A 25492-nucleotide genomic window follows, 5' to 3' on the forward strand; every position below is an offset into this window, starting at 1 on the left:
AATCCATTAGCGTTACAGTGCACTGCCTTTATGGTACATTAGTTTGCCAGCTCATTGCAAGCTGTTGTTCTTCTTTGTTTCTCCCCGTGGCATCCAATTATAGCTTCCGATCGGACCGTGCAATATGGTATTTCGACCCAGGGTACCTTGTTCTGGCTTATCTTTTTGATCAGTCGCTGGAAGTTCATGTCATCGAGCGACTCGATAAGCCTGACCTTTGCTGGACATGTGTAATATGAAGACTGAGGAAGGTCCGGCGGGGGGTTGGAATGATTCTAAACTGCTTCTGCGGTCAGTGCTTCTTCTTCATTGCAACTCCAAGCAGGGTTTCATAATGTGACATAATCTAGCGCTCTGGTTTCTCAGATTGCGTCGAGGCCAAAGGCTGGCACACATAGCGTACGCACACCGACGCGGCGTGGTGCCGCTCGGACCAGAGGGCTCGTCTCTAAGCTGCCAGTAGAACCAACGGGGGCGTGCGGTTTCCGCGTGCGCTAATTAAATGTGTTTAACCCAAGGTCATTCGCTGAGATAAGAGGAGGAATAAAAGCCTCAGAGAGATGTCCAGGCTTCTGACAAAATCACCAGAGGAAGGAGGAAAGATGCTAAGTAGGGGAGCAGATTGACAGGGTTGGAGGGGTTGAAAAGGGCTTAACCATCTTGTAAATGTTTTATGGGGCTCCTTTCAACTAGTCCGAGTGAAGGGAGGCGAGCTGTGCGGGTAGGAATCCGAGTTGCGGATTGGACGACCGCACAGATCCGAAGAAAATATCGTCGCTGTGCGTTGTGATCTTTGTTGGGAAGAACCAGGCACCCGCATCCTAGCCGGTGCCTTTAAAAGCGGGTTGCCGGTGTTACCATTAGCATTTATCGCTCTACTAATTTGAATCTCAGCTTGTGGTAAATCCATTACTGATTAAATGGCTTTGCAAGCTTTTGAAATGGTTTCTTCAGATGAGTGTATGAGATGGTTTAGGGGAAGAAAAAAAAAAGTGTGTGAAGTTATTCACTAAATATGGTGACGGTTTTTAACAAAAGCAAGGTGTAGTTAGGGTTTGCTGACGAATCTGAGTCGCAAGAGTTCAAAGTTTTTATCTGGGAAACAGCAGCGAGTCCATTTTGCCAGACTGAGATCCATTTGTCGCGCGTGGTTGCTGCCGCCGCCGCCGCAGCAGCAGCGGTAAAGATTGTTATGGCTTTGGGGAAAAGGGTGACGCTCGCTCGCCCGGCGTCCCAGTGGAGAGACTCGCTTAGATTGGGAGATTGAGAGATTTCAAAAAGTGCTGAGATGGGAGAGATGCATCTGTGCGTGCCTGAAAACATCTCCTGAGTCTCTTTCCGTCGGGTGTTCTTTTGTATCTTTTGAGTTGTCTCATTTCATATTTCAACACATTTGTCAGTTACCCAACACGATCTGCCCGTGTCGCTAGCGAGCCAGAAAGTGGACTTTTCGCCATTAACATAAAAAAAACGAGTTTTCTCAATCATCCAAGAAGAAAACGTTTGTCTTGATTCATTGGTGCGTGACATGCCGTATGCCCCTTCCAGAATCAGAGGAGACTTTCTGTCCCGCTGGATTCCCGTTAATGCACCTAAGCTGTTTTCCGAAATATGGATGGATTCTTTTAGCGAGTTGCGTAAATAGGTCACAAATACTCCCAGCGTGTTCACGGGCGTATGGAAATGAACTTGGCTGTGCCACTTTTTTGACGCATTTGGGCATTTTGACAGTTTCGACTGGAGAATAAGTTGCAATCTCGTCACAGTCGTTGGCTGCGCTTTGAAAAATGTGTGTGGTGGTGACAATAATGTGACATGTTTTGGCTGTCCTTAACATAACGGGTTGGGAGAAATTCCCCGCAGCAATGGAGGGAGATCTGGCTTTGACACCCACCGAGCAATTTGTGTGCATCAATTATTGCGGCCGTCATTTTATATTGCCTTTCGAAGCACTTGTAGACCCCCCCAAAAAAATAGATTTAACTTGTGGGGAGTCAACACTGGTTTCTCGTCTTTAAGCCCAAGAGCAAAATGAAACGGCTGCTTTGTAATCTCGCAGACGTGTAATGATTTTAGGCTCGGCTGCCTCCCAGACAGCAAGTGGCGGCATTTAATTGAGGCTTCCGATTGAATGAGAGAAGATTTTACTCCGCGGCTTTTTATTTTGTGAGTACTCCATATTAACCGATATGTTTTCGCTTCCCCTCGCGTTTTTTTTAAATGTAAGCCAAAAATGGGACTATTGATAGTGAAGTTGTCAAAAGTGATTCTTCTATGAAATAGTGTAGAACATCAAGCAATGTTAGTTTTGATTTTTTTTTTTCCTCTCTCTGCCGCTAGGTCCTCGCCTCTTGTGATTCTCTCAACACAAAAACAATTTCTCGGAATCATCCCATTATACGCGGCCCTGAGATGGGCATTATCTCAAGCAATGGGGTCTTTTATTCAAGTACTTCTCCGAATCTTGGCTAGAGGGCTGATATACCAGCAAAGTCAAGTTGTTTATGAGCTTAGAAGCGTGATTCATGTTTAAGAGCATTACTTAGCACGTTAAGTGGCTTGGAAAAGAGCTCTCGGTGTACGGGCATTCTCTCCTATGTGTTTTCAATGACCTTGTGGCTAGAAAGTCTTCCTTCTATGACACAAAGGGAAGGTTGTTGTTGTTTGTTTTTTTTGCAGCCTTATTACACGTTTCTCATTGCCGTTTGATCTGGTTGTCCTTTCTCAGTTTGAGCTTTTGGATGTCTGTTGCCTTTTCTCTGGACTATCCCACGATGTTCAAGCCACAGTTCCCACAAGCCTCCGGGCCACAGCCGAAGCTGCTTGCCGGCTCTCCCTGACCTCCCGGCGTTGTGCTGCGGAACAGCTGTTCCCTTTACACACACACACACACACACACACACACACACATGCACCAGTCGAGCGGCGTGCTTGGAGGGAGGCCCGCCGGCTTGGTTAGCGCACACACAAAAGCACACGAGCATATGCGCTCTGACACGAACATGAAATCTCGCCACTTATCTCTCACGAAAAGAGATGCTCGTTATCGTGCGTGTTATCGTAACCCAGACGGGGACTCGTGCGCTGACATCACACCGCTTTGCACCTTGACCCAGACAGCTAACACACAGACTCTAAGCCTCCTCCTGAAAACTGGAGCTTTTGTTCGTGGGGGTGGGGACTAGGGTGACCTTTGACCTATGTTCCTTGACCCCATGCAAGTTTGGTGCCGGCGTCATTTGAGAACACGCCGGCCCGTCAGCGGCGTGTCATATGAGCAACGTGCAGCCGCCGGGGTTATTTGTGGCAGTGACATCATGGGACACAAAGGAATGTCGACGGTCTTGCATGTGATCGTTAAGTTCATGTGTTTAGCGAGTTCATTCGGAATCATTTATAAGAGCTGAATGACAGACAAATGCAAATCAAAGGTCCTTGCCAAGGCTAATTTGCAATGCCTGTAAATGTTTACTTTTTTTTTTAGATTTGTTTGACTCATTCAGAGCAGCCACATGATGCTTTCACTCTCTAATCACCTTAACATTCACAAATAGTGCCTAGCAGGTAGTCTAAAAGCTTGCTCCCTGTATATGGTTAATCTCATCAGTGCGTCACTACTAATGAGGCCTCTGATTTGATCCATTGGTGCACCATCCATGGTTCAAATGGAATTAAATGGTCCATTTAAAGATATAATTCATATGTCTCAAAGATGCGAATTAAAAATGTATTTTTTTCATTTTAATTCATTTTATTTTGGAAAAAATTGTTCAAGATTTTGGTGCATTTTCAGATTTTTTTTTGACCGACCAAATTAAGTGTTGTAAGCTTTGTTATGAAAAAAATGACGTTCCATTCACACATCGTCGCCATATTAAATTTCAAAACGCAGCTGACCGACCCGCCAGTACCGACTCCCCACACATACACACCTCGAGCTAGGTCACAGTTCAGCGCTGACAACAGCTACATGAGAGCGCCCTACACACAAATACAGACAGACACACAAAGAGACGGACACCAGCCCGGGCGGGAGTGTCGGCTGAATTTAAATGTAGACCTCCAGCTGACATCCATTTATGATTTATGAGAGGGTCCAGGTTAAGTTTTCGCCTTCTCAATACATGCAGTGTGAGAAGTTTGAAGAGCCCATCAATATTTGACGTGTCTCTTGAATATGTTTGCATAATTGATGGCAAAAAATCTCAATTGAATCATAATTGCATCATAGAAGACATTCTGTTCTCTTTCATTCTCATTATTTTCTCTGTCCTTTTGTATCCCTCTCTGCATGAGACTTGTCTCTCATAGCCCATCCTTGTCATTTTTTTCTCGTGCAGACACACACGCACACCAAACACCTCCCTCTTGCTCTCAGACGGGTGCCGACAGACAATCAGTGTGATCTCTGGCTATGACTGACACATGGTGCTTGATGAAGCCACTGGGTACCCTATTGCTTTGCTTGCCTCTCTGCCTCTGATTGACAGCTGCCCCTCCCTTCTATGCTCGGTGTTGCACACACACACACACACACACACACACACACACACACACACACACACACACCCCGGGCATCTCAAATTGTCTCCAACTGCACCATGCTCCCCAGTGTCACAAAGTCGACATACCAAAAGATTTTTTTCTATTGTGTTTAAAATTGCTTTTAAAGTTTTCGATATATTTTGTTCATTATTTATTTTAAATATATATGTATATTATTTATAAAGTTTTATTGATTTTGTTTCTTTTTTCATCTCAATTTTATTTATTGATTGATTTTTCTTTTCTAAGTCGATACTCCAACTTCAAGTGGCATTGCAATGCACGTTTCCTAGTCCGACAGCAGTTTCCAGTTTTCTCTAGCACAAGGTTGCCCTACGCAGACACTAAACGGAAGTGTAAACTTGTCCTTGTGTCGAGCACGTGATTGACAGATAATCTGCTCCACTGATCCGGCACTGGTTAAACAGAGCGAGGGCTTTCTTCCGACTCTGAAAATAGTCTTGTTATATTACAGACGTTAAATTGCAGCAATGTAACATTACAAAGAAGGAAATGTGGACAAATTACAGGCCGGGAGATCCCAGACATTTTGGATTTCTCTTTCTCTCCATGCAGAAGGAGACCCAGCTGGCTCTAGGACACAATTACATTTTGATTTGAAGAGTCTTCAGAGGGAATATATTAGAATGTGTTAGCAGACAGGAAATTAAAGGTGATTAAGTTTCTGCTCACCTATTGGCACAGACCGCAAGCATTGTTTGCCTGCAGATGGGGCAACCTCTCATTTACGCTGAGGGTTGCGTTTTTATGGATACAAATGAACTCAGGTTTCGCTTCAGATTAGCGTGGGTTTTTTTTGTTTTTTTTTTGCACAGGTATGCGTTGAGATGAAAGCGCTCCGAGTCCACGGGCCTCCTCGTTTTCAGTGGCTCTGATGACAAAATGTGTCAATGTTTTTAAAAGAAGACACCGCAGAACACGCACGGACATGTCTAAATCTGAAAAGGCCTCACACTTTTTGGAGACACGAACGGAGAAAACGAACAGGCATTCCCCCCCGGGGGGGGGGCCATCTGGATGTGCGGCGTAAGAAGCCACAGCTGGTCCCCAGCGAGCATCCACCCAGCCCGGACCTTTTATATCTGCAAGATCACACAGCGCGGCGCCAATTACTGATTGAAGTGTGTTTGTGTGCATACACGTGTTTTGAGTGTGAACTGATTGTTGATGTAGAGGAGCAATCATCCAGCTGCGTGCAAAAGACAACTTTACCAAATCTGACCTCATGCCTGTCCTCCTTGTGTGCAGTTTGGAATTCGAATGCCACATTGCAGACTGCTGGGGGAAAAAAGGCCCATTTTGTACATGCATTGCAGCTAATTCATGTTTCTAAGTCGGACGTCGGAAAAATTCCCGTTATAGACTTTCCGTAATCCGACTTCCTGTTCCGCGCAGACGCTAAATGTAACTGAAGACTGGTCTCCTTCGGTTGTCAGCGATAGAAATGCGATGGGACAAATTGAAAAGATTGCCAGGATGAAGGCATCAGAGTGAATTAGTATCATGTCAGGAAGACGTCTTATCGGGCTATTTGTACGATATTCAGACTCACATCTGAGGTAGATCACAATCAGTCTGAGTGAGTGGCTGGAGGGCAAAAAGAATCCCTGCTGACTTCAGATGATTGACTTTGTCTCCTTGTGAGTCCGTTTACGTGTCTGTGTACATGTTTTCTTTTTTGATTTAATCTTACATGGCCAACAGCCACCACCTTACCAGGCCAAATACCGCACCGACTTGGGAAATCTTTCCCATCTCATCCAGCGATTTAGGAGTGCCTGGGACTTTCCAGGAAACTTGTATGTACCTGTACGATAGATGAGATTAATGTTACAGGGGGTTCGTATCGTGGCAGCTGAGAGGGGAATTCTCCCAAGACGCGTGGGTTAAGATGGAAAGTCAGCTATGGAGGGGGAAAAAAAAATGTTCCAGGTTAAGATCTTCAGTAAAAAATGTCCCCTGAAGTGAATGTCACATCAAGTTTAAGTCATCACACATGAAACCTTGTCAGAAAAAATAACATGAGTGGATTCTTAGGAATGTGACGAAAAAATGTTGATACAATAGCTCCTTTCAATTGTTTCAATGTTAGGTGAAGTTTGTCCTGAACATCCAGATGTTTCGCAGATTTATATGTCTGCACTTGTGGACTACATCAGACATAAACACATGAATTTTCCCGCCTTTGCTTTTTTTTTCATAAATACTCATTGCCATCATCAAATGCATGCCAGAAGTGTTGACATTAAAAATAGACTTAAGTTTTGATTGGCACTGTCAGAGAGCTCCGTTGCGTTTGCAGTCAAGTGTAAAAAGTGCAGAGGCAGCCGAGGATTCGCATGCCTCATTTCAAGCAGATCTTAAAGCTATTTAAAGATGAGCAGTGAAAGCTTCTCACTCTTAATTAGAAGTACTGTCATTAAAAAGTTAGCCACAGACTGTGACCAATTTATTTCTGATATTTATATGGCGGAACTTTAAATTATATTCAGTATTCACAATTTTTTTTTTAATTAGCCTCTATGAAATATTTAGGAAAAAAAAGTATTAGAAAAATATTCAAAAATATTTAATATTAAAAAAAAGAAAAAAACAGTTGCATCCCGCCTCTTTTACCTCACTCAAGCTGCACATCTGTTCCAGTCTCCTGGGAACACGCAACAATATGCTTCAACTTTGATAATGAGCAGGAAGCTCCTTTTTAATTACTTCTGGAATCTGCTTTCTTGGACTGTTTGGGAGTTATTTGCGAGACAGATGTGCACATCTGTGGCGAGGTGACATTTATATTTATAAGCTTTTTGTTTACAATTACTAAAAGAACACAACGCAGAGCGAGAGCTTTTCTGTGGAGATTTGTTTTAGGCGATAAAGCTTCATGAGTACAAAATGAACAAATGCTATCCTACGCTGGAGAGTACACACACAAATTAGGAGGGGAGCGAATGGTCTGGGCAAGGGCGTGATCTATGCAAGCATTCTTAATATGCAACAAATTGGATCTTTCAGCTTTGAAGCTTCTTATTCAAGCAACTGGAGGCGATTAAGCATCTGTTGGCGAGCCGCCCGGCACCGAGATCATCTCGGCTCACTTCTAAAAGAAAAGAAAAAAAAGAAAGGACATGTCATTTTCGAGAAAGGATAATGACGCTAAGATGATCACTACCAGATATATGTAATTAATTGATTATTTTAATCATTCAAATGTTATTAGAAGCTGCTCCCACTATAATGCTGTTTGTATCATGGCTTGTCAAGATAAGGCTTCCTCTGAGTTGATTTGATTTTAGTCAGTGCTACCTTGACTTGGGAGTTCAATTTATTCTGTGACTTAGCTTCTAATTCAATTTAGTAGTATATCAAATCAGTTTTTGCCATTGATATGAATTGAGATGTCATTAATCCGTAAACCCGTAAACTGAAGGTTTTTTTTTATTTCTTTTTATTGTGTATAGATAATTAATGCTTTTGTTCTTGGTAACTAATGCTATTCCCCTAATGAGGCTGAGGTCTTAGCTGAAATAATTTGGTTACGCTTGTGGTTAGAACAACCCCCCCCCCTCCCATTTTGTATCAGTTGGCACAATTAGTCAACAATCAATACCACACGATCGACAGAATGGTCAACGGTTCGCATCCCAAGCTGGTGGCAAATCGGTGTATGAGTCATGCTGAACCGAGGATTGCTTTCGTTGCATACTCGTGAGTAAAATAAAAAGGTCAGCTAACACCTCCAGGGGTGAGTGGTGCTTTTCTTTCAGCCACCACAAGGCCTCAAGGACAAACACAGCAAAAGAGCTGTTGTCACACAGCCCAAGTAAAACAAGGCCGACATCTTATTTCCGGAGTCAACAGAGTATGAGAAAGCAATGAGGAAAGGAACTGTGGGAGGCAGGAAGAAGGTAAAGCCAAGGTGGATTTACACAGCGTGATGGCTCATCCTATTTTCGTCTTCCACCTGGACTTTACACAGCCCTCTCAATTTTGCCCATGATGGATGAAACACACACTTTTAGCCAAGACGCTGGGTGACATGATGTGTAGCTCGGTTTGCATGAAGGTGTAAATGAGGGTGGGTTGTTATCATGCGCTGTCACGTCCCTGCTCTTCATTAATGCTAAAGAACAAATGAGGCACCATCCCGTCGTTGTGTAATGGCAGCAGTGCCGAACGGCGCCAGTCACTCCTGTAACCTTCACTTGGTATCGATTTATGGCGAAAGATTTTCTGTTTTTCTTCTCACTTAATCCTTCACACACACCCCCCCCCCCCTGAGTTTATGATCAAAATCATGGATTCGTGATACGGCGGGTCGTATCTAGCCCCCGGGCCTTGAGTTTGACACCTACGGGCTCTCAATGTGAACATCTTGCACACACAAAGCGCGTGGTAGAAGCAGGTGTCACTCTCAGCTCATTACGCCTGGCAGGGCCGAGCGAGCGCCCTGTTTGGTGAGCAATAAGACACACCTCAGCGGAGAGGCCAGGGTGGGAAGAAGCGTCCCAACACCCCCCCCCCCCCCCTGCTTTTGGAGATAGGGGGATTGAGCAATGCGCCAGGAGGTAGAAGCCAGCATGTTGTCGGGAGATATGAAAAGGAGTCAAATGAGTGAAATGAGTGGAGGTGGCGAGGTATTTCACTTCATTCCTTTCAAGAATGCATCATGTGCGGTCAAATGGTCTTAGCGATGATGTCAACATGTCCTTGTGAAGCATGTTCTCCCCAGGCTGACATGGATTTTCTCCAGATTTCCTCCAACGTTCCGGAAAGATAAAATGTCAAGACTTAAAAGTGTCCGTCGGTGCTTGTTTTTGATTTCAATGCGCCTCGCAATTTAGCCACCGTAAAGTCAACGCAAGAAAGCCAGAGTTGGAATCCAACGGTACCATTTAACCTTTTGACCTGTGTGTTGTGTCTCTGCAGGTATGACTACAAAGAGATGCTCCACAACTCCACCTTCTGCCTAGTACCCCGAGGCAGAAGGCTGGGCTCCTTTCGCTTTCTGGAGGCCCTGCAGGTAGACATTCACACACACACACAAGCATGCTGCGATTCATACCCACAAGCCACGTGAATAGCAATTTTCTCTTTCACTTGTTCCACCATTAAGAACATTGGTAATTGTTTCACTTTGATTAATGGACCAATGGGAAAAAAAAGGTTATCGCCCTTTTAATAATGAATCTAATACTACCATCTTATCGAGAATTTTCATTCACACATTATTTATCATTTTTGTGAGCACACTTCAATGCTTTCCAAGCAACAAACTTTACATGCCACAAGGCTTTTCAAGCACAATGCCAGCTGTAAAAAGCCCATTCAGCATATGAAGTGATACGTATATTGCAGTTTCCATCTCGTTTGGCCTCTTGTACATTACTGCTGCACTGTCCTTTACCTCATCTAACCATAAGCACCTCATAAATACACTTACCTCACTCATCTGCACCACTATCTATTTTTAACACGCTTGACTTTCACTATTTGACTCACTGGATGCATCGACTTACTGTTGAGACTAGGGAGAGGGAAGAAAGAGGATTCGCAGGCTGTCTTCCAAGGGCAAAGCAATTCTTACCAGAGGCAGCAAACTGTGTGTGTGTGTGTGTGTGTGTGTGTGTGTGTGTGTGTGTGTGTGTGTGTGTGTGTGTGTGTGTGTGTGTGTGTGTGTGTGTGTGTGTGTGTGTGTGTGTGTGTGTGTGTGTGCGTGTGCGTGTGTGCGCGCGCACACGCACGCATATGTGTGAAGCGGACGGCCGCCGAGGGCCAGTTGCGGTCGAGGTGACACCTTTACGTCCCCGGAGCGACAGGGTCGTCATGACGTCAGACTCACAAACACTATTGCACACACACACACCCACCAGCTGCTCCCGTGTCTCCATCCCAAGGCCGCAACTCTTCCCAAAGGTCACATTCAGCCTCATCACAACTTTTTTTTTTTTAATGAAACAATCAAAATAGAATTATTGATTATTGCTGAGTCCGAAGGGCTCGCAGGCGGCAGTTTCATTTGCATGCTGCTGAGATGCACAACTCGGACAAAAGTAGTACGGCGCCATGCGGTGACTTTTAAAAATAGAAGCTAGATTGGGCTTTTCGATGATGTATGGAGAAAGAGGGGAAGCGAGGGAGGGAGGGAGGGAGGGAGGGAGGGAGGAGGGAATAAGATTGATGAGGTGCGTCTCAATACTTTTGTCTATACAATATTGATGCAGTTAATTTGGCAGCCTCCATTTTTCCTCATTACAAACAATCAATAGGAATCCAAATTGATGTATCGAGTGTCCTTTTTTTCGGTCAAATCCTAAACCGGTTGTTGGGTACGGCGACAGGATCCAGGTCATTTTTTGCATTTACTTGCACTCCCAGTCATCATTCTTTGTTTCCAGTAGCAACACAATCGCGCTTTTCTCAACATGAATTCTCCTCTGGGGAGCACGTATTGACCCAGCAACAACACCTGGATGTGTAAACTACTGTTTGTTAACCTGCTCCACATTTGGCATTTATAAGGCCGGGGTGATGTGTCGATGCGGCTTTTACGAGCTTGTTTGTTTGTGTCTCCCGTGCGACTAAAGAATCGTGTCGTAGAGCTAGGAAAAGAGCACAGAGCGCGCGCGGAGATTGTTAGTTATCGTAACCTAATCGGGAAGGTTGACGCTTTTGTCTTATGTGCCAAAAGTGAAATCACAAGCTAACGACAAGAACAACAACAAAACTAGGTTCGAATTCATTTCAAAAGAGGTTGATTTGTGATAGCGGAATAATTGATCTGAGCATAATATGGCGATTACAAGATCGTTTATATTTGAAGCCCTGTATATATATGCCAAGTGGTTGTTATCTTGTCTGACTCTGCCATGTGTGTGTGTGTGTGTGTGTGTGTGTGTGTGTGTGTGTCAGGCCGCATGCGTGCCGGTGATGCTCAGTAACGGCTGGGAGCTGCCTTTCTCGGAGATCATCAACTGGAATACGGCAGCAGTCATCGGTGACGAGAGGCTCCTGCTGCAGGTAAATCAGCCGCAAACGGTACCGGCGAGACAAACGCCAGCACTCCCGGCCCTGAAATAAAAAAAGCTGGCTATGACTTGCAAAGTGCTGAACGCAGGCTCTTTCTTCCTTTCAATTGATTGCACTATTGTTGTTTTCGTCAAGGGCTCGTCTACCCAAACTCAATTGGGGGCAGCGATAGCAAGTCCTAGAAATATCACTCACTCTCACTTTTTCTTACAGAGGGCAAATAAATAGAATGAGCAAGTAGATAGAACTGTATCATATTCATGAGTGAGGAGGGGGAAAAAAAACTAATTATATGCCAATTAAGTCTGAAATTTGAATCAAGTGCGGAGTAACATTGTTTGACATTGAGTCTTTCGGCTAAGAGGAAACTAATCCGAGCTCAATATGCTGTCCGGCATCTCACTACAATCCTAGTCTTTTAAATACTGTATGATTATTCAGTATATCAAACAAAATTTTAAATGACCACACTTAAAGGACACTATCTTAAGGCTGAGACATAGCATAGATGGATGGGATAACAAATAACACATCCGTGGAAATCAATTTCAAACACAAACGGTGCAGCAACACATGTAAACTGACAATATATCAATACTGATCATTTTTCTTTCTGCTCTCCAAAAAACAACTTTTGCCCAATACTGAGGCAATCAGTCGTTGTGAAATTCTTTGCTGCATGACTCTTGTACTGCCCTCCCGGTGGCCGAGTGATGCACAGCAGAAGGCGCCATTTCTGATAGGCATTGTGACTTTTGCAGGTTCCTACCACGGTGCGTTCCATCCACCAGGATAAGATCCTGTCGCTAAGACAGCAGACGCAGTTCCTGTGGGAGGCCTACTTTTCCTCGGTGGAAAAAATAGTGCTGACCACACTGGAGGTGAGGAGCCAACCAACACGTGCACCCATCCGCACCCTCGTCATCAATCACCCTCTCAGGGGCCGCGGTGTCAGCGCACATTCGATCAAATCTGGCTTTCGTTCCGCGTTGTCTGCTCGGCGTCGTGCCGCCAGCGAGCCAAGCGGCGGGCGGGGGACGCTGTCATTTATAGACAGCACTGAAATGTAAAGCACATGTTCGGAAAAGCAGCGAGAAGCTCACGCTGGAATCCCTTTTCATTAAAAAATAAATCAATAAAAAATCTCAATAAACAGTCTGTTATTCTGTAGCACGATGAATAGGGGAGAATAAACGCGACTGGTTGTAGTTGACGATAAGTGATGAAGTACTCAACCATTGATTCTCGTGCTCTTCACAGCATTAGTGGTGCTTGTAGTCAAAGTGGTTGAAACGGCATCAGCTGAAAAAGGCTCCGTCTCAACGGGCAGGTTTACATCAACTGCCGTGGCCACACTCTTGACCTTTATAGTCAGTGAAACAATCGTGCTTTGGAAATGAGTTCCTTATGGAATCATCCCTTCATAATTCTGCAAAAGTGTGTATTGGATTGCAAGCACAAAAGGCCCATTGTGTTAAATGTACCCTGCATGTCTGTTTAACTAGAAAGTCATATAACCAAGTCAAAAAAGATATTTAAAAAAAAAAAAGAAAAAAAAAAAAATATATATATATATATATATATATAAAATATATCTAAAAAATGAGAAGTAAGTTTTCATTAAATATAATGACTATTTTTTTTCTAATGGTACGTTGTCATGATAGAAATAATTATTCATGTCAAAAGGAAGAAATGTTGAAAGTCTAAAAGCCTTGTCATGTATGAGAGTCATTTCCAAAGAGTGTCACATCAGTCACAGCAACATAATTGCCGGTGACGCAAAGTACGTGGCTCCGAGTGTGTCCAACATTTCCCATCACAGCGACTATTCGCAGGCGTGCTTTGGAATTTCTCGTTCTCATTCTGTTATTTGGACTTTTTTTCCCTTCCACAATCCTGAAAAACACGCAGTTGAAGTTCTCATCTCCTGACCTCATATTTTATTCAACAGTAACCCAGTTCATGAAGTTTGTGACCGGAACGTCTTCATCAAATTTGTTTACCGAGGAACGGATAAAGGCAACGCTTAATAAGCCTTCCTCTCGTCGACTTCTTCTCCTGCTCATAAGATAATATCCTACGTTTAATTTCCCCCTCGTACCGAGTCACGCGGGAATGCCATTTTGTTGCCTCTGCAGCTTTTCCACACTCTCAATCTGTCACGGCCGCAGCACGGAGACGCCTTTCGATGTCGTCTATCGTAGCTTTATTGTTAGCTAGCACGCGTCACGGTGAAGCGTCATTGTCACATGCAGTCAAAAGCACATCTCCATATGTCAAGGTTTGTCAGCTCAGATTCACACGGCGCACCACCCAGGCACCAAGCAAGGTGACTCAGCGTATGCCAGCGTTTGGGAACGCGGCTCGCCCTTAATCCTGACTGACTGTCCTGTAAAAAGTGAGGTGAGCAGGGCCGGCCGAGAAGGGCTGACATATGTAAATGGCGTTGCCGTGGCAGCCCCGCCAGATAACAAGCGACATGGTTAATTCATCCCGTCGACCCTACGACCGTCCACGCTGAATCCAAATCTCCTTAACACACCGAGCCAACCTGACTAAAACGGTCCCGATGTACGCGGCAACTTGATTGGCCGACTGTCGGCCGAATCGCGTTTGATTCCAATCGAATGAAAGAATTTTGGACTTCAATGGACTTTTCATGACCCCTCCACGCCCAGCCCCTAAAGTGCAGCGACAGGATGGTCCCCCCCCCCCCCCCCCCATCACACATCTTGCCACCAATCTCAAGGTCAATACAGTCAAATGTGAGTTGCTGGTACGTCTATTAAAGGCCAGCCATTAAAGACTGCGCACTTTCCCGAGAAGCAGGATTTATCTGTCATGCTCTAATTGGTTGATTGTGGCTGTTGGGAGGTGAGATTGAGTCGTCCATCACGTGGCCACTAAGGTTCTGCTGACGGGGGAGGAGCGCCAGTCAAGCGAGCCAAATTGCCCCGTCGTAAGGTGGAAAGGGCTGTGGCTTTTTTAGGTGGCACTCAGTGTTTTGAGAGATAAGTCAACGGCCGCCGCGTTAATCTTTCCGGCAAAAGCAAATGAAACCGAGCTCGGGGGGTGTTAAAAAAAAAAAAAAAAAGCTCACCCCTTGCATTTTTTTCCTGCCCCTCGCTATGAAGAATTTTTATGTTGCTTTGTCAATATTATCACGGTGGGGCCCTTCCAGCTATCATAATAACTTTTTTTTTTTTTTTTCAAATAGCTATCAGCTGCTCAGCCGTCACTACAAATCAGCAGATTCTCCTGTGAGTTACCAAGCCAGCAGCCATCACCTCCCCTTTTCAATAGCGGCCATAAAACACGGCCCCTAAACCTGCGCCTGTTTTACTGAAGCAATTTAGCTTGGCTCAAGGGCAAGGTAGCAATATCTCTGTTCGGCCGAGGCCAAGAGAATAGTGGCCATTCTGCCGTCTGACTCTGAGTGACTGCTTCATTTTGGCGGCCCTGACTGACTTCCTGCTTAGATGCAACTGATGATATTGTTACTGGAACGACGAGGGTGTGATGTGTCAATGCAGATGCATTCTGGAGCCATTAAAGCCAGTGCAATCCTGTGTGTCGACAAAAAAAAGCCCTTAACGCCATCCAGAGTCGCTGCTGAAGCTATAAAAAAAAAAATAATAATTGTGATTGCTTTGTAAGCCTCGTTCAAATATTCACTTTTTTTTTTAAAGTACTATGAAAAAAAATGGATACATAGGATCCAATGTTGTGTCAAACTGTGTTATTCCCATCATGTATGAGTGGAAATTAAAAAATGCACTCCTGCCATTTTAAATGGCATCCCTGGAGTCCACAGGGTCCTTCCATTTTCTTCTCAAACTATGCTAATGTATTCACATTGAACACAGCCGCCAAGCCCTTCAACTCGGAAGCACCTCACGTGGTAAATGAAAGATGAACGCCTTATCAGGAGCCTGGTATATGATGTTTTCCAGATCATCCAAGATCGCCTTTTGGAGCACAGTTCCCGGAGCACCCTGATGTGGAACACTCACCCCGGGGGGCTTTTTGCTCTGTCGCAGTACTCCAGCTACCTTGGAGACTTCCCCTTCTTCTACGCCACATTTGGTCAGTAGCATGCATTCAACACGGCACTGGATTGTTAGCGTGTAGGAAACGCGGCGAGTGAATTTATTTTCCTCAGCTTGTCTGAACAGTAGAAATATACGGCCTTTGGTCTTGATGGACTGCCCCCGTCGAGCGTAGCGAGCGGAGGAACGGCCCTTTGACGAATGCTCGTATTTGTCCTGCTGACTCACTGGCCTCTCCATCATCGCTTTTAAGTCAGCGCTCGGCGGCGCCGTTGCGGTTCAGTAGCGCCGAGTTATCCCCCCCGCGACCTCTCGGACCTCTCGGGCCCCCCCCCCGCGTCTTCACTCCATCATTCCTCTACGCGCACATTCATCAATACGACTGGCTTTGACGAATAAGAGGGAGATTTACTGCGCTTTTCGGTCAAATAGACAGAAGGCATCTTTTTTTTTTTTTTTTTTGTCGTATAAACGTCCATATTGGAAAATCACAAACTAGTCAAGTAGTAGGTATTAAAAGGCCGGATCAAACTGGCTGCTGGTGATGATGCAGTAATCATTCAGCTGGCGAGATGTGCTGATTCTGTAATGTGCCGGATGGGATGAAAGCCAGAGAATGGAGCGGTCCACGCCAAAGACGGACGCCATCCGAGCATTAGAACAGCCTGCCTGCACTTGTGTCATTCCGCTCCATCATGTTTGTGGGTCTCCCGGCTCCGTTCAGATGGCTTTTTTTTTTTTTCAAAATGACACTAATGGCTAGCAGTTGGTCAGCCGCGTTTTATGGATTTGCCTGATTTCATTTTTGAAGTCTGTCACGTTATGTTTCAGGTATTAAACCATCTCCAAAGTTCACAGCCGTCATCCACGCCGTGTCAAATCTGGTGTCCCAGTCCCAGCCCATCCTCAAACTGCTGGTGGCCGTGGCCAAGTCCCAGTACTGTGCACAGGTGAAACGTGTGTGTGTGTTTGTGTTGACGCTGATGGATTGAACCTGAACAGCGTTTTGTAGCTGTGGCGCATTTGTCTCCATGGCAGCCGAGCCCCCTTTCAGCACAGCATCGTGTATCGATTCCTGGGCTCGCTCCTTAACAGCATGGGAAATGAAATGGAATTTGTTCCCCAATGGCTGCGTGTGTGTGCGTGTGTGTGCGTGTGTGTGTGTGTGTGTGTGTGTGTGTGTGTGTGTGTGTGTGTGTGTGTGTGTGTGTGTGTGTGTGTGTGTGTGTGTGTGTGTGTGTGTGTGTGTGTGTGTGTGTGTGTGTGTGTGTGTGTCTCCCTTTTTATTTGCTGTGTAAGTTTCTCAAAGAAAGTGAGTTTCAGTGGAAGTGTGTTGGTGCAGGAGCAGAGTAAAAAAAGGCAATATTATCTTCTTTTTTTTTTTTTATTGACACCGTGAGAAGAGATATCAACACGCTGGAATGTTCTTGGTGCATATTTTACACATTGGACAACTAATAGCAGATTTTGAGTTCAAATGAGTCATTGAATTGTTCTCAATTCATCGATTTTCCTTCATATCTTTCACTAAAATTGTGAAGGCTACCAAAATGACCGCTTTAGTACATTGTGGTAAGGTTAGTCAGAGGCGAGGTCAAGTTGTACTAAAGTTTGCTCCCTGACTGACACCTAATTCTCATTCAGTAAAATGAATTGGCAGAAGATAAATGAGCTTTTTCAAAGGTTGAATTGTGGGTTGCTGCTATATATTTTTCTTATTTTTACAAAGCTGCCACGGATTTAAGCATCTCGACTTTTTACTCAGGAGGAGAAAAATAATCCTCCAAATAATATGAGGTTCTGTTTTTGTCTATTGAATATTCTGCAAACATTTGACCTTTTTTTTTTTTTTTGCTCACCGACGCATATATCGTTGGCACGAAGAGCCAGGTACACAGCCCACCACTGCCGGGCTCCGAGTAGATGAGGATATAAATAAATGAATGCAGGAGAGGGACTGGGAATAACAGTCAAGGTAAAATGAAATCTAAATTTGATGTGGTGACGGGGAGAGAAAAAAAAAAAGCTTTTGAACACACTTGGGCAGTTTTTGACATGGTGAACCTTCTGCTGTGTATGCGGAGAAAGACCGATTTCTTGCAGCCTTGATCGCGATTCACTTTTTGTTCCCCGCGGTCATTGCCGTGCACACCATCTGAGAGAGCTGGCGAAGATGCCATCTGTCCTCCTTATAGAACCCGCAAACGCATTTTACAACATAGCCCAATATTGCAGTCTATCTTACTGCATGGAAAACATGTCGAGAAATGCTAGGAAGAATTTGTTTAGAGTGGGAGCATAGCTAACTCCAGTTTATATCCAAATAAAACAAGATAAGAGGAGGCTGAGCTATGAGAACGTACCAGCGCGTGTTAGGCGGCGATCACATGGTGCATGTTTCCCAACAAGCATGAATGAACATTTCCATGACCCCAGAAAGTCATTTCCTCGTGTGCAAAAAAACAGGACGTCTTTTGTGTACTTTTTGGTTCTTTAACATTCAACCGGGAATGTTGTTTTGAAAGTCTCTTTGGTTTTTTTCTAGATCATTGTGCTGTGGAACTGTGACAAGCCGCTCCCCGCCAAGCACCGCTGGCCTTCCACTTCCGTACCCGTTATCGTCATCGAAGGCGAGAACAAGGTGAGCCTTTTTTTGATGACTTCCAATCATGGCCCTGCAATAAGCAGATTTTCACACTGTATATTGTTTTCGACTTCATCCAGTTGGAGAGCGTCTAGAAGTGAATGATTTTCAATTTGTGCGGCGCTAAAGAACAATTTGGGTGCTTTTAATTAAAACTCTGTAATAGGCCAAAATAGACTGCCACAAAATAGTATTGTGTGGAAGAGGAGCTGGTTGTCATGTCAGCACGGCTCATGCAGCGGTTTACCGACCTTATGGTTTACCTCCCTCTGTGGCTCCGAGTGGTCGTGAAAGTATGTTTGTTGACCAACGGATAGAATTGTAGACGGGATGGGGGGGGGGGGACCTGTGTTATGCGGCTGGTTGTGTTTACTGTGTGCTACCAAACTGAGGAGAGATGATATATTTCCCTTGCACTACGCAAACGAATTGAAATGACATTTTAATTTTGTTGAGCTTTCATTGAAACGAAACAAAGCGACACTCAATGTGAATTTGAAAAAGAAAAAGTCCAAATGAAATAAAACGCCAAACTATTATAAGCAGCTTGCAATTTGCACCCAATGTTTCCAAGTGCGTATTAGTGATGCAGGATGTGAAACAAAACACACACAAAAAAAAAAAAAACCAACAACCTCCGTTTATTGTCTTTAGTGGCACATTTTCTCCAAATGACTGTGCACAGCTGTTACAAAAAGCTGTCTGGCCTTTGGCTTGATATTTATGATGCTAACGATTGTTTCCTCCCCCGTAGGAACAAACGGGCTCGACAAATAGAATTTGCCATGCGCCGTCTTTACTGGATTAACATCAATCCGCTTCCATCTTCAAGTCCGCTTAATGACCGCTTACCTCGTGACAATCCCACATCGGTGGTCCTTTTTTTTTTTTTTTTTGCCGTCCGAGCCAGCCTTTTCTGTACTTTGGGAAAAAAAAAAGAAAAAAAAACGCTCAGAGGCAGATTCTTGCTGTAAGAGCGAGCTCACATTCCGGGAAGCCCCGGGCTAATATGTCGCACTTCTAACGTTACAAACCACCTGGGGTTTGGAAACACTCGCCTCTCATCCTCTCCCTTTTCTTTTGTTATTCCGCCACTCCGTTGGTCTGGCTGTCACCGCGCACACACTTGCACACACACACACTCCCTCCTGTCCTACTAGTCCACTCAACTTTGTCTGGCTGTCTAGAGAAGTAGCGATCCTGGAGAGGGGTGATGGCTTTGTTTTGTTTCTCTTATCGTGCCCGCAGGAGATAGCAGGCGTAATGATGACACAGCGAAGCCTCATTTGAAGTGAGTGGGAGGGAACACTTCTCCCGTCTCCTCTCCATCCTCACTGTCTCTTTCGCCCTCTGACGACAAGGGCCGCAAGCCAAACACTCGTATGAAGTGGGTGGGGTGGAAATCATATTTCCACTTTTACAAAATGATCCTATTGTTAAGTATTAAGACAGCTGGTCAAAACAACCTAGAAAAGGAATAATTTGATGTATTTCATCTTTTGTGCACTTTGTACGATTTAATGGAAAATTGAAGTCGTCAAATTGGCTCCCTCGATGTTAAAAGCATCTCATTTGGTTTTGTATTCAGAATCTTTTTTTTGGTTTGTTTTCCAAAACCAATGCCTCCGAAAAGAACAAACTAAACACATTATTTACGACATTTCTGCAAATTCGACACAAAATAATTGTAAAACTGAAAAATAGCAAAGGAAAAAAAATGATTTGATGAATTTTCCGACAGAGCCCTCTTCCAGTGTTTTTAAATCCAAATTTTAAAAAAGTCAACTGACATTGAAGTAGAAGAGCAAATGGTGTTTTAAGAGGTACGCAGTCAATCATTGCAAGATTCCTCAGGTTTTTAGTTTAAATGGTGTTTAGTTAAATATGCGTGCCCATCACGGTGCTGCATTTCTGAGATGTCTCTTGTTTGTGTGGGAGGGAGGCTGACCACACACACACACACACACACACACACACACACACACACACACACACACACACACACAGAGGGAGGGAGTCTGCTGCGCTCCCATCTGGGTGCTTTTCAGCCAGGCTGATCGAAACCACCCACAATCCTCCATGGCCTTCCATGATACAGTATATAGAAATGTATTGGATGATTGCATGTCATTGTAGGTGTACCTAATATTTTGGCTGGAGAACATTTGCTCCAAACGTTGGACTCAAGTGGGATCCGCTTGCGTGGCTTCTGTGTTTATCGATTCAGAAGAGAAAGATGACTCCGCATCCAATAATGGAGCATTCCGTCGTCGTTGTTGTCAGTACAGCAAAAAAGATCTGCTTAGTGATGTCACGGCTTGTGTCCTCTAGATTCATTGGAACAGCTGATTGATTTCAGTGGGTTGTACTTGGGAATAAAAAGAGAGAGCACTAATCCTGGATGATCTATCTGCACGCTTGACCTGACTTTGCCCCACGTCTCGCCTCGCAGGTGATGAGCAGCCGATTCCTCCCTTACGAGGCCATCGTGACCGATGCCGTCCTCAGCCTGGATGAAGACACGGTGTTGTCCACCACAGAGGTGTGTTGACGTCTCGCAAATGATTTCCGTTAAGGCAACTAAAGGTCAACCAAAAAAAAAAAAGAGCTTTCCTCTTGTTTTCCAGTTTTAGAAGGAGTTAGATGTTGGAAGTCAATTTCGGGCTGAGGATTTAGTTTCCAAATAGCCCAATGATGCGTGATGGGATGAATCAATATTCAAGAAGAACCATCTGGTCAATCGAATCTTGCATAGGTCACATCAACGCATATGGCCTTGAATAATAAATGTTGTCATTCAAATGACCTTTTCCATGTTCCAAGGAAAAAATGCCTTCCTTTTATGTTATCGTTGTTTTTTGTTTTTTTTTTTTTTTTTTTTAGAATGTGTTGACAAAATTGACACGCAGTTCTTGTCATACATTTCTAATGTCATCTGCGGTTTGTCTCCAGGTGGACTTTGCCTTCACTGTGTGGCAGAGTTTTCCCGAGCGAATAGTCGGCTATCCGGCACGTAGCCATTTTTGGGACGGCAACAAGGAGCGCTGGGGTTACACCTCCAAGTGGACCAATGACTACTCCATGGTGCTGACGGGCGCCGCCATCTACCACAGGTAGCAGTTCCTTCCCTCCCGTCTTTCATTATGGTTAAAAAAAAGTCATTTGATGGACGAGTCCGGTTCCTGCCGTGTCTTGCAGGTATTACCACTACCTGTACACCAACTACCTGCCCTCCAGTCTCAAGACAATGGTGGATCAGCTGGCCAACTGCGAGGACATCCTGATGAACTTCCTGGTTTCTGCCATCACCAAGCTCCCACCCATCAAAGTCACCCAGAAGAAACAGTACAAGGAGACAATGATGGGACAGGTGAGGCAGCAACATCTACAAGTTTTTGGATGAGTCCATGTGGCAGCTCAGGGAGGTTTTTCTGACCTCATTCAAGCAGACGCTGTCCAAAGAACTCACAAACGAATGCATGAATTGCGAAAGCTGCTATCGAATAAAAAGCACTTATGTTCAAATGGAACTTGACCTGTTAAGATGTTTGGGATTGAAAGAGCTTTTGATTTCAGCAAATAGAAACTCCGACAGCTGAAACGCTGCCGTGCATGTGAATGTTTGTATTAGACGCTCGCTGAATATTCATTTTTATTTCATTTCCCCACCCAAAAAAAAAGTCTTCAAGGGCATCTCGCTGGGCCGACCCGGACCACTTCGCTCAGCGGCAGACGTGCATGAACAAGTTTGCCAGCTGGTTTGGCACCATGCCGCTGGTCCGCTCCCAGATGAGACTGGATCCGGTCCTGTTCAAGGACCAGGTGTCCATCCTTCGCAAGAAATACAAGGACATCGAGAGGCTCTGACAGGACCGGCACCCCCTCGGGGGGGACCCTACCCTGGGGGGAGGCGTGAGGGCGGGGGACGATGACGCCGTGCCGCCGTGTTGCTGAACAAATGTTTGGGGGTTCCGAAGAAGAGAACAGATGGAGACACAAAACAGTGGTTTGGATAGAATTTTTTGGGGGGGGCGGATCCCTACAAGGTGACTCCGAGCAATCCGTACGGCATCGGGGCGCGATTGCTGGACTTCTTGGTACCCGAACCCGACCCCCCAACACTGCTTTATCGCCTGATTTGATTTTTGTACAAATCAGCTGCTGTCTCTGAGAGGGTTGGCATACTTTTTAATTTTTCATTTTAAGGACATTGAGGTCAGTATATCCTGATCAAATTAAAAAACAAAACAAAACAAAAAATCATGTTTCCTCCTGTTCGCCACTATCGAAAGCCTGAAATCTCATATCCTGCTCTCAGTCCTGTGGGGTTTATTTTTGGGTGTTTTTTTTTTTTAACTAATGTTTGTTTCATTCCGAGAATCCTGTCCCCAATCGTAAATTGAGCCGAGTCTATTTCCCCACGTCCTTTGCAGATGAACATTTTGTGATGAAATGAAGCAAAACCTGGATGTTCTGACCCAAATTGCCATTTCATCCTGCTTCGTTGGCCTCAAGTGTAACTTGCTTGCCGGCCTTTTAACCATCACCATCATTTCCTGGGTGTGCCATTTTTGGACATCAGGTCTGCCTTTAGAATTATTTATTGCACATTTTCGCCACCTGTAATAGTTTGAGACAACTAGTTGCCCATTTAAAATGCCCCCTCTGGCCAGCCATAGTTTTCTTTATACATATATATATGTGTGTATTGCATTAACAGCATGTATCCACACAATGCTGTCATGTTACGATCAAAGAGTTTGCACCCTAATTGGCAGCCGATCTTTTCCAACGACAAGATCAGAAGTCCGCTCGGACATTTTGAATGAAAGAAATGTGCTTTTGGTGGCCTTTCTGTCAGGCAAAGCTGTGACTCACTGTCATTTTTATTTTAGAATATGCAACAGTGCCATATATAGTGTGAGATTGACTCTAATATCGGAAATGTCACATCAAATGCAAAGGGAAATAGGAGCTTTTCTTATTTGAAGTCATGGAATAAAAACATCAAAAGGGTCAGCAATCATCTCGTTATTGTAATAGGCTGAAAAGGTATAGGGCGGCACTTCAAAAATTTGACTCGACAGATTAAAATGTTGTGCTATCCAAACAAATCAACAGCATATCATGAAAGAAGCCCTGTTATTTTTTTTATTTTTATTTTTTTTTTTAATTGTGTTTTTCCCCTCTTATCCTGTTGCTTTGAACGTGTGATTTGTTTTGTTGCAAAAGTGTTCATCAACAGTTCCCCATTGTCTTAAATCAACATTGAGCCTTTCTTCAAATGCCTGATTGTTTGAGTAATTGTCATCACAAAAAATTTGCATATTCCACAGCTTTGCCAACAATTCCCTGCACTGTACATGAACATATTTATTTTTTTGGTAAACGGGACTGTTTGGAGTATAAGGTGTTACGTTCAGATGATCCTGCATTGTTAAGGGGAGTTCAAGTATTTATTCAGTTTTATGTTCACACGTCGATAACACCGCCCAGCTTTGCTTTGTTTGTTTTGCCTGGGAAACATCCATCGGAATCCCGCTTGTACATTTGTCTGAGGTTTTTAACTTTGACGATCACATACGCCGTTGATCTAAAATTGGATCTCGGCGGGAGTCAAATTGTAAAAGCAGCTGCAGCAGATGGAAACATTCAGTAAAACATCAAAGTTTGTGCACGTGGCACACGTTTGCCTCATTGTCGACTTTCTTTTGTTTTTTCTTTTACTTTGGGTGTCCAGAAATCAAAACAATAATGTGCCAGAGTGTTGGCGTTTATCTTCATTTGTGCCTTTTTTTTTTTGGTCAACGTGAGTTCTTGCACTGCCGAGGAGCGTTTGTTGTCATGTCAACACAACACAAGCCCAACCCCAACCCCCACCCATCTTTGTGTTTGCACATCATGACGCAACCATGTTTTGGATTATTTATCATCGCAGCCGTGATCACGTGATTTAGCTGATGTGTGAGGTCAAAGCGTGGGGCTGTCCTGATGCCTTCTCCTCTCCCCGCCTCCTACTATGTAAAGACTTTTATAGAGGTTACAAATGAGATAGACAAATGATGATTTTGTAAGGATGATTTATAATAAAATAAACTCATTTGACGATACCTGCATCGCTCGCCTGACTTCTTGTGTATGTGTGTGAGAGAGAGACTTACTATATATGATCATTTAATGAATTAGAAAAAGCCTGATACCCATTTAATTTGTTCATTAGATCATTTTAATTTGTTAGTGTTCAAGTTTACACACATTGAAATTTCAGTTATGAAAACAAAAACATTGACAGAAATTAACCACATGAATTTTTGTCTCATTCCAGTAAATCTGAAACCTTTCAAACGGTTATGATGATCAGTCACAAAATAAGAGGATTAAATAGAATGTCATGTCTTTCTACCGCTATTAACTCTCTATGGAGATGGAAAAAAAAATGAGTTGAATTTTCAGGTGTACCTAGTCACAGGCCACTTCATTAGGGAAAAAGCTTAAGTGAAAGTGAAAAGTGCCACACCCGCCCTCACCCCCACTTTCTGATTGGCTGGTTGATTTGTGACGTCACATGGACACTCTATTAGGTACGCCGCCGATTTCAGGTGTACCTAATCACAGGCCACTTCATTAGGGAAAAATCATGGTCAAAGCTTAAGTGAAAGTGAAAAGTGCCACACCCGCCCTCACCCCCACTTTCTGATTGGCTGGTTGATCTGTGACGTCACATGGACACAGGTGTACCTAATCACTTCATTAGGGAAAATGTTCAAGTGAAAAGTGCCACACCCGCCCTCACCCCCACTTTCTGATTGGCTGGTTGATCTGTGACGTCACTCGGACACTCTATTAGGTACACCGCCATTTTCAGGTGTACCTAATCACAGGCCATTTCATTAGGGAAACATCATGGTCAAAGCTTAAATGAAAGTGAAAAGTGCCACACCCGCCCTCACCCCCACTTTCTGATTGGCTGGTTTATTCGTGACGTCACCCAGACACTCTATTAGGTACACCGCCATTTTCATTAAACCCTACTTTAAAACCCTAAGTCCAGTATGAAACCTTACTTTGGAACCTTAAACCTACCTTTAAACCCTACTTTGGAACCCTAACCCTAGCTTTAAACCTTACTTTGAAACCCTAACTCCAGTATGAAACCCTACTTTGGAACCCTAACCCTAGCTTTAAACCCTACTTTGAAACCCTAAAT

The 25492-nt window shown here is 44.2% G+C and overlaps 1 protein-coding gene across 1 annotated transcript in view; it reads left to right on the forward strand.

The window, feature by feature from the left end:
• The window catches only part of ext1b (exostosin glycosyltransferase 1b), a 55656-nt gene extending 31261 nt beyond the window's left edge, over window positions 1-24395 (forward strand). The window contains exons 2-11 of the mRNA XM_085901555.1: window positions 9490-9583; window positions 11473-11580; window positions 12351-12470; window positions 15546-15678; window positions 16473-16591; window positions 18187-18282; window positions 20738-20827; window positions 21238-21398; window positions 21484-21655; window positions 21967-24395. Coding sequence (XP_085757681.1) covers window positions 9490-9583; window positions 11473-11580; window positions 12351-12470; window positions 15546-15678; window positions 16473-16591; window positions 18187-18282; window positions 20738-20827; window positions 21238-21398; window positions 21484-21655; window positions 21967-22152 — 1279 coding nt within the window. The 3' untranslated portion in view covers window positions 22153-24395. The remainder of the gene's footprint in view (window positions 1-9489; window positions 9584-11472; window positions 11581-12350; window positions 12471-15545; window positions 15679-16472; window positions 16592-18186; window positions 18283-20737; window positions 20828-21237; window positions 21399-21483; window positions 21656-21966) is intronic.
• Window positions 24396-25492: the final 1097 nt, after the last annotated feature.

This window comes from Syngnathus leptorhynchus, chromosome 20, assembly GCF_054491065.1.
Source record: "Syngnathus leptorhynchus isolate UIUO chromosome 20, UIUO_Slep, whole genome shotgun sequence".
In the NCBI taxonomy this organism is placed as follows: Eukaryota; Metazoa; Chordata; class Actinopteri; order Syngnathiformes; family Syngnathidae; genus Syngnathus; species Syngnathus leptorhynchus.